This window comes from Dipteris shenzhenensis, chromosome 8 (assembly GCF_047967505.1).
Source record: "Dipteris shenzhenensis isolate YYH24624 ecotype China chromosome 8, Dip_SZ_1.0, whole genome shotgun sequence".
Taxonomy (NCBI): domain Eukaryota; kingdom Viridiplantae; phylum Streptophyta; class Polypodiopsida; order Gleicheniales; family Dipteridaceae; genus Dipteris; species Dipteris shenzhenensis.
The window spans coordinates 1,319,833-1,329,219 of record NC_141603.1 but is presented as its reverse complement, the minus strand read 5'-3'; the positions used below and the strand labels follow the sequence as shown (position 1 = coordinate 1,329,219).

Below are 9,387 nucleotides of genomic sequence, written 5' to 3'. Positions count from 1 at the left end.
GCAAGCTCCAAGTGTTGAGCCATATAAGTTTTCAATCTACTAATGCTCATTGTTTTCCACTAGACTTTGTAAATTTATTTGTCGCAGTGGTTCAACCACTGCGACAAGAGCCCATGATTGGTATAGATAATCATATACACGTGCATAAACATTCACATGCTCGCACATGAGCATAATTTACGAACAGGATTCATTCTAAGTCCTCTGTTGGCAGACTTGACAATGATGAATGCCAGCACTAAAAGATCTAATCAAAACTGTCCAGACAGTTATCTTGTTAGACAATTCTTATGGCATCTTCTCACAATTCTCTGCATACTTTGCAACTTGTTCTCCCGTTTGATAAGCACATTTTTCTCATCATTCTGAATTCACACGTCACCCTATAATCTCTGTCCTCAGGAGAAAATGAGGACGATTAGAGTTTATAAGTTGCCTCAGAAACTTTTGAAGGGAAACTTATACATTTGTTTGTAAGATTCCCCTACATCTTGCACCTTCCTTGCTTGGGCAGCTTTGACATGTCTGTCCAGCAATGAAACAAGTTGTGCACATTTCCAATTTATTTCACTGGGAAGAACGAGGATAGCTTGCTGTCCAAGACTCCTTTTGCAAATGGCATTAGACAGGACACCATATATGGCATTAGATAGGGGACAACAAAATCTCTTAATCAAGGAGGCCGTATGCCCTCTTTGCTGAGTCCAATGTGTTTGACAAAAGCATTGCAATAGTCATAGGTCCCACACCTCCTGGGACTGGTGTGATGGCAGAAGCTACCATAGAGGCCTCCTTAAAACACACATCACCAACTAGTCGATAACCCTTCTTTGAGGTGTGGTCCTGTATAAAATTCAAGTCTGTCACAAAATGAAATAACGAAGCTTGCTGCAAGAGAAGCTTTAATAAACAGCACATTTACCTCGATTGCATTTATACCAACATCAATAACAATTGCACCAGGCTTGATCCAATCCCCTCGAACCAAATGTGCAACCCCAACAGCAGCAATAACAATATCTGCTCTTCGTGTGACCTCTGCTGGGTTCGGTGTAAAAGAGTGTACAACTGTAACTGTTGCTTGATGCCGCTACAGATTAGCAGCATACACAATACCAATCAAAGTCATTCATCCCCTCTACAATTATCTCTTATCAACTCTATGACCTGCTCACATGACCACTGTGATGCTTTCTAAAATTAGAAAACTATTCCTGGGAGAAGATTACATACACCTAAACAACAGAAAAGGGAAAAAGCTTACTTGCAGTAGCATTGCAGCTGGTGTACCCACGACATTGCTTCGACCAATAACAACTGCATGCTTGCCACATATGTCCACTCCAGATCTAAGCAACAGCTCAATGCATCCTTTTGGAGTGCAGGGCACAAAAAGGGGCTTTCTCCCTTGCATTGCCAGCTTTCCAATATTCAGAGGATGAAAGCCATCAACATCTTTCTCTACACTGACAGCTCCTAGAATTTTCTCTTCATTCATGTGCTGCAGTTGAAATCTTTTGTCAGGATACAAGTTGCATAGCAAGGCAATATCAAGCCCAAGTGCCAATTTCTTCACTGTGTGCTAAATGGCAGCAATCTGTGAAATTGCTGCAACCAGCTCTGTAAAGAGTGCCAAATTGTTCAGTTACAAGTGACGTTCCAAATGACAGAAAAACAAAAGACAGTGAAGCACCTCACAGAGCTGGTTGCAGCAATCCTTACTGTCAACTTAATATTACTGCCCCCTAAGCTCTTCATGTGTGGAATTGCACAATCTTATTTCATTCACAAATGGTAATAATCTGCCTAAGAGGGAATCACATGACTATCATACATAATCATCAAACTATCACAACGGCATTCAAAAAAGATGATAAGATGAAGGAGATCCACCAGGGCAAGGGAATTATTGCTTGAGATACTAACACTAAAGTTCATATAGGGTAAATGTTAGAAAAGTCAATGCCCCACCTGTGAGCCCCCGTTTTGAGGGGACAAGGGGGCAGGAGCGTACTACCGCAAGATCTGATCCAAAGTGTTTCCACGCCCGTAGGGTAGTAGGTACAGTCCACAAGATGCCACGTGGCATTGCACCACTTCCTGGCAGACTTCCATGCACTGAATGATCTCCAAATCTGCTCTAGGGTCTTCCAAACAGCCAGGTACATATAGTCATTGTGCTGCCCACATGGCAGCCTATGTGCTGCCCATGTGGCAGCACTAAATCCCTTGTTAGAACAGCCCATGTGGCAGGCTGAAATACTTTGAGCATCTCCTGATGTATCATGGGCAGTGTAGATCATGGATGCATACCTGGGCATGTGGATAGCCAAGCCCTTGTGATGGAAAGCCAGGCCCTTCTGGTGGATCCAGCCAAATCAGGGCTGTTTAGGGCCTGTTTGCATGCTGCGATGGCAGCCCATGGTGTTGCACTGTATGTGGGTGTTCCCAAGAGGGGTGCAGGGCTGTTCTAGGCTCGTATGGGCCTGCTTGCTGCCACGTGGCAGCCCCTTTGGAGGTGCCCTGGTTAGTCCCGCATAGGGGGGCTGTGTGGCCACCCTTTGGGGCAACAGACCTGACCTGCTGGTCGGGTTACCAGGCCCCAGCAGTGGGGTGGTTGGCAGACGTGGACCGACCTGCTGGTCACCACCTATGCTGCTTGCCAGCCCCTTATATGGCTGCTTGTGAGCCCCTTTTCATGGCATGCTTTGTCGGCCCATTTAGGGCAGGTAGTCAGTGCATTTAGGGCAGGTAGTCGGGCTGGTTGTACTGGCCGACTGGGAGGGGGACAGGTTATATATAGGCACCCCTCTCTAGTTGTTATCATCTCACCATTGGAGGTTTTGCCCAACAGATCAGAGGGCTTTTCCCTGAGATCCCTTGCAGTCTCTCCCCTTCTTTTTCACTTCAGTTTGGCTGGTGTGTTTTGCTCTCTCTTTTGTGTTCAGTTTCCACTGCACTCTCACATCATCTTCCACAATGGGTAATTTGTCCCATCCAACTTGCCCGTCTCTCCAAAATTAGGAATAGGAAATTTCACGGCCATGACAATGAACTGAAAGAGATACATATAGAAAGTCATACACCTGCCCGAATCTGAGTCACCGTCCTGCTCGCAAGGGCACTGGTCTTTCACACATGGACGATGATTCCCTCAAGCTTTGAATCAAGGTCGTCCTTCCCAAGGTCTTTGCCTTCAAGATCCACAACTTGTGAACTTCGGTTAGGGCTTTCATACCATGTTAGAGCAAAGCAACGCAGCGAAAGACTGTCCCTAAACCCAGAGGGAAAAGGGTTATGTAGCCCAGGAACTCACAGTGGTATATATTGAAATACAAAACTTTTTCTCTTAATTTATACGTGGCATATGTGTGCTGCATGTCTGCCTATGAGCTTAGGCTGCCCTCATGCTGGTACACGTGGAGACTAGTCCTGGAAGAAGAGCTTGGAGCATCTCGAGATTGCAGGCACGCCTGTCTGGTACAGAAAGGGATGCAGCAGGTTGTACAGGTCTATAAAGAAGGTTTTGAGGCAGTAGCAGGTCCAGCTTCAAGGTGGAAAACTTGCGGCAGTATGGTAGCTGGCTGGCGCAAGCTTTGGGCCTGGAAACAGGCAGAAACAAGGCAGGTTTGACCCTGGCCAGTGTCAGGCTGACATGTGTCAGGTCGGCCTGCTAGGCTGGTTGGTTGGGAACCAACTAGGTCGGCTGGTTGGCAGCTCCCAGTCGGTCAGTTTGGGTGGCCATTGGGCCCTGTAAAAGGAGAGCCCTTGGGGCTCATTTCTCATTCATATAGTGAGCAGTGCAGCAGTTCAGCCTGCCTTGGGGTCCAATCCAGGAGGTACTGGTGAGGTGGCTACCTGCAGCAGACAAGGAGCTCAAGAGTCTTGTAACAGAGGCTTCTCACCATAGTTAAACAACCCTAGACTAACTGCAATTAAATACTAGATAGCACAGAGAAATAGATAGAGATCAGAGAATGCGAATCTGACACAAGACACGCAAGTGTGTATGCAATGATTGTGCAGCTAGGTGTCACTGCCACCTGTGCTTGACCCTGTGCATGTGACATTCCCCTCTACTAAACTTTTTGCTAGGTGGAGACCTTGCTACACTTTGCCCTAAGTGACCTTTGACTTGGGGGACCTGTCGACCAATGCAAAAATGACCTGATGGAAGAAACATTTCATCCACCTTCTCTACAAACTTCCATCAGCACCAAGGCGACTGCTGAAGACCACTTCCTAGGCCATATGCAAAACGCAAGGCTGAGGGTATGCACTACTGATGGCGAGGCTGAAGAGAACCTCCTATATGCCAAAGCCTGTACGGAACTCCTTAAACTCCTTCGGATGACGAATGTCAGACCACTCCATAAGATGTCACCAATGGTCATGTCTGCAAAGCTTGGACTGACTGAAATGACTGAGCTGACTAAACTTACTGCGGAAACTGAGTGACCCGCCTCGAGTGGTAGACCCAAGACACGATACTGCTGAGCTGTTCTCAGGGATGGAAGACCCCTGGGAGCTGAAGGTGAAAGCTGAGAGCCTTCCTTGGGCGCTAGACCCAAGTGAGACCCATGACTAACCTGCTTGAACTGTAGGTGTAAAAACTCTTGCACAGAGAGATAAATAAAGACAAACCTGACACACGAGTTGGTCTGTAATGATTGTGCAGCTAGGTGTCACTGCCACCTGGGCTTGAACATGGCGCACGTGACAAGTCTTCACCCTTGGCTGTGTTTCACGACAGCAAGGAGGATGAATCAAACGGGGAGCTTGTGCCTCACCAGTGGCTGTGTTTCAGAGCAGCAAGGAAGTCAAGCATCCAAGTCAAGCACTGCCTTAACTGTGGCTGTCCAGTAGGAAGGCGTGTTTGTGGGGCACGATGACCGAGGCCCACCTAAGCTCATAGGGAGCACGCAGGCCAAGTGTTTTGGGGCTAGGAGAACAACTGTTGTTTATGTATAAGGGTTCACATCTAGATAGCACTCTGCTACTAGAGAGTGAGACACTGGACATTTATTTTGTATTGTCCATCATGGACAGAAATATAAGTTTTCTTGATTCTACATCTCTCATGTGCATTGCCCATTAGCTTGCTGCAGACATATGCTAAGAACACAGTAAGGAAGAAGTGTTCGATTCCAAAATATAGCAGTATGTGAATTCCTAGGCTACATAACCCTTTTCCCTATGGGATCTAGGGACCCCTTCCGCTGCATTGTTTTTCTCTACCACCGACCCCCTTCCAAGCCCATCCGCTCTCTAGCCCAATACTCGTCACCCGCCCATCCCCCTTCCAAGCCCCTTTCTCTCCCCCCCTTGGTTTCCGCCACGGACTTTGGTTCCTCATAGCATCCCCCCCCCTTGCTGCTGTTTTGGTAGTAAATTTCAGCATCTACTGTCGGTGCAGACCTAAAACAGTCATTTTCAGACCTGCTTTCACGCTTTTTGAAGCACCTACTACTGTTTTTGTGGCTGTTCTACTCTTTCCCAACTTGCTGCAGCAAAAATCGTCAGGTTTGGAGGAGTATTGATCCTGTTCAAACCCCTACCAAGGTCGGAAAATCTATGCTTGTCTGGAGCACATCTGATGCTGCCATTCAATGAGCATTTGCTGTTTTTGCATCAGAGAATTTTGGACTGTTCCAACAGTCAACTTTTGCTGTCCGTTTTTGAGAGCTTGGGACAAATTTTTGAGGTGCATCCTCAAGCCAAGCATTGTCTTTGAAAGTGAACATTCAATTGGTTGTGCATCCGTTTTTGAGAGCTTGGGACAAATTTTTGAGGTGCATCCTCAAGCCAAGCATTGGCTTTGAAAGTGAACATTCAATTGGTTGTGCATCGTGTTCATAGAATGTCAACTTGTCAGAGCTTGTTGTATTTGTGCATTTGTTTGAGATGGCCCAAAATGCAAGAGATGTTTTTGGTGTATTTGCCCAAGAGGATAAGTTGGATGGCACGGCACAAAACCTATCTCTGTGGAGTTTTATGATTAAAAATGTTTTAGTTGCCAAGAGACTTTGGGACTGTCATTGGCGATGATGTCTGTCCCACTCCTATTGCCCCAAGCACTCCTTCGCAACAAGAGGATTAAGAATCTTTTAGTTGCCAAAAGACTTTTGGGACTGTCACTGGCGATGATGTTTATCCCACTCCTATTGCCCCAGGCACTCCTCCACAACAGGAAAGGGTGGTGAGGGGGGGCAGGTCATGGGCAACAAGGTCCATCATAAGGACAAACACCTATTGGTATCACTCCAGAGCAGAGAAGATGGGATGCACATGATGCACAGGCTTTGTTTTGATTGCACTATCAGTGAAGAGGCAGAGACTTTGAAGAATGGAACATTTTAGAAGCAATGTGTCAGGCCCGCAATGAAGCAAGAGTCTCATTTTTTGAAAGAAAGTTTAATTCGGCACATATGAATGAAGGATATTTAATGGCAGAGCAGGTCACAAAGATTCAAGATTTGAGTGACAACTTCTAAACATTGATGAAGTCATACCAAATACATAGTCTATCTCTTCTGCACTAGACTTCCTACCGGAGTCTTATCTTCATCTCATATGTCGCTCAATTTGCCCCTGAGGGGGAATCCCAACCCTCTTACCTTTCAAGAGTTGTTGGGACTTTTGTTGCAAGAAGAGCATATTAGAAAGGCTTTTGCTACAAAAAAGGCAAATATTAGCCCAAACATGATGCAGGATAGACTTCTGGTAAGGACATTTGATTTGTCGTGACTTGGCATCACAATGCTAGAGAAACCATATCGTACTCGAGGGGAAGCTTCCTGAGGAGCCAACTAAGGAGAGGATAAGGCAGCACCCATTGCCAGAAGCTGGTCATGGATGACCTTGGCCTTCATTAAGAAGATCTGCATGAGACTTCCTGCACAAAACTCAAGACTATAGAGCTGACCCTGCAAAGTGAACACCTGCATACAGGAATAGCGGGCATAGAGATCATCCAACTTAGACCACACAGGTTTGTACTGCCGGGGAGACCTTCCTGATGGTCATGTCAACACCGACTATGCCTTGGAGTCACGGTCTTCCCAATCCTGCAGTTCCTCAAAGGAAAGCTTCCTCTGGTTAGCGTCCCAACAGATCGAGTTCTTTGGACGTTCCAGCTCCACTCGTACGATTTCCTGAAGGCCATTTTGAATGAACCAACCTTCATATTCAGCTTCCAATGAGCATTATTGGTTCCATTGAATTTGTCCTCCTTGGTCACGCACAGGGTGTGCCATGGAACCACTCCAAGCACGCACACACTTAATTAGGAGAGTCAGATGAATTCCCCTTTTGAAAGAGAGGGTGGTTGGGAAAAAAAAAGAGGCAAGGAAAGGAGGAAAGGCTTGTCCTCTTGTTATCCGTGTCATACTTCAACCTCTCTCAAGCACACCTTCAGCCCCAAGCTTGCTTAATCTCCTCCGATAGCTCTTGCATTCCCGATCAGGGCAACTTACACAACCATAGTGGAAGGTGTCTTGTTGAGGCATTTGTTGGCCGATCTACATGCATCACTGGAGGAGCCTACTCTGTTTCTCACTGACAGTGAGTGTGCCATTGCAGTGGTACGGAATTTTGTGTTTCATGGACACATGAAACAAATTGAGATATCACTATGTCAGGGAGCGCCTAGATGTGAGGGAGATCACCTTGACCTTTTCAGCTACACATCAGAATTTTCACAAAAGCTTTACCTCATGAAAGGCTTTTGGCAAACTTTGATCTTATAACATTTAGTAATTGATATTATTCCTTGTATATTCAGACATTGCCACTGCAAGGGGTGTTAGACATATTAATCTCTAAGGCAGTGGCCAATGTAATAAGGGTTGGGGCACCTTATTAGGTTTTATTCATTGACCACAGTTGAGTTACTTGACAAAAGCTTGCCATCATCCATAGGCGGTGTTACAAGTTGATCTTGCATAGAAAACCTTATCTGATGAGGAAAATGAAATATAAACCAGCAAAGCTAAAGTTTGGAAAGACCTAGGTAAGGCGCCCCCTGATCTTGAAATTTGACAGCGATTAGGTGAAGGTAACGGTAGCAAAGTTCTACCTTGGGAAGAGGGAGTTGAACAAGGATCCCATGTATCGAAGGGTCTTCATTAAACGCTTGGACGTGCTTCAGAACCTCCTCTTCACTGGTCTCCTCGGGTAAATTTACGCCGAACGAGGCTATGCTGGCTTGCTCACAAGCTTTCTTTTTGCTGCGAACATATGTCTCTGAGTCTTTACGGTCACCAACCAGCACAACAGCCAAACCAGGAACGTTTCCTGTTGCATCCCTCATCCGTGATACCTCCTCAGAAATCTCTTGTCTAATTGTCTGTGCAATGGCCTTTCCATCAATAAGGGCTGCTGAAGGCTCCATCCCTGTTACTGTAAGGAAAGAAATCGAACCCAATAGCACAGCATGATGACTCACGTACAGAAGGGGTAGTGACGCGCTAGTATATTTCCATAACATTTTAACCGATCTAAAAGTATACGACTCAATGAAGAAAACGACTCACTGTCTTCTTCTAAGATTGCTTGACATTTTAACCAAGCTAAAAGTCTACGACTCAATGAAGAAAATGACTCTTGAATCAAAGGTCGTACTCACTGTCTTCTTCTAAGATTGCCTGACACGGTTGAAGGTCTCGCCGGGCGGTCCAAACGTCCAGCACATCCCACCCCAGTAACGGCGGCGCTTTTTTCCGATTCACAACTGATTTAAAGCCGTGCCCACCTGACGTAGTAGAGGTGTATAGCCTGGAGGACTGAGGCAGTAGAAACCCGTGTGCGATTATTCGTCGTGAGGTGTTAAGCCTGAACAAAGGCTGAGTGTATCGAGAGGGAGAGTGGTGGAATGGCCTACAGAGTGGGCGACAAGCGAGAGCTTCAGACATTGCTACTCCGAGGCAGAATGCGAGGGTCATCAGAAGTGAGAGCAGCCTTGTCCTCAGCTCGCTTCTATCTATTAAAGTTTATTTGCCCCGCCATGGGACGATGAGTTGAGTGGGAGTTTTGTGATTATTCTTAGTTTTTTAGGAATTTCTAAAATTCTTAACCTCTATTTCTTTTTTTCTTGGGCGGGTGAAAATACCTCATATTTATAAAGTAATTACAACAAAAAGATAAAAAGTCTGCCCTCAAAAGGGACATCATCTAACTACAATAGTTCATCTGACTACAAGAGTTTCCCTATGATCCTAAACGTCTCATTCTTTTTCCCAAAAAATTGCAAGGTATTCTTGACGTCCTCCAAAAGTAAGCCCTTTCCCGTAGTGAGGCCTTAGAAAGGCCACATCATTTTTGAACTTCCATAAATTGGTGATTACCGCCCCTCTCACAACCTGCCACGCTTCGTATGCTGCATCATTG

The 9,387-nt window shown here is 45.9% G+C and overlaps 1 protein-coding gene across 2 annotated transcripts; it reads right to left on the bottom strand.

Moving 5' to 3' along the window:
* Nucleotides 1–281: 281 nt before the first annotated feature.
* Nucleotides 282–8,986, bottom strand: LOC147898934 (bifunctional protein FolD 4, chloroplastic-like). 2 transcript variants are annotated; one of them, XM_087377941.1, is made up of 5 exons: nt 8,627–8,986; nt 8,078–8,400; nt 1,265–1,501; nt 923–1,090; nt 282–843 (listed from the first exon to the last, which is right to left on the bottom strand). In XM_087377941.1, the coding sequence occupies exons 1-5, from the start codon at nt 8,940–8,942 to the stop codon at nt 670–672; spliced, it is 1,218 nt and encodes a 405-aa protein (XP_087234067.1). In that variant the 5' UTR covers nt 8,943–8,986; the 3' UTR covers nt 282–669. The 2 variants fall into 2 exon arrangements, with proteins under 2 accessions (XP_087234067.1, XP_087234068.1); XM_087377942.1 differs by lacking the exon at nt 8,627–8,986 and adding an exon at nt 8,535–8,553.
* Between the last annotated feature and the right edge of the window lie 401 nt (nt 8,987–9,387).

Coding starts and splice junctions, on each gene's coding strand:
- LOC147898934 (XM_087377941.1), bottom strand. CDS start 8,942: ATGACCCTCGCATTCTGCCTCGGAGTAGCAATGTCTGAAGCTCTCGCT. Junction 1,502..8,077: donor TTCAACTCCCTCTTCCCAAG/GTAGAACTTTGC, acceptor TTTCAACTGCAG/CACATGAATGAAGAGAAAAT. Junction 844..922: donor TTGGTATAAATGCAATCGAG/GTAAATGTGCTG, acceptor AATTTTATACAG/GACCACACCTCAAAGAAGGG.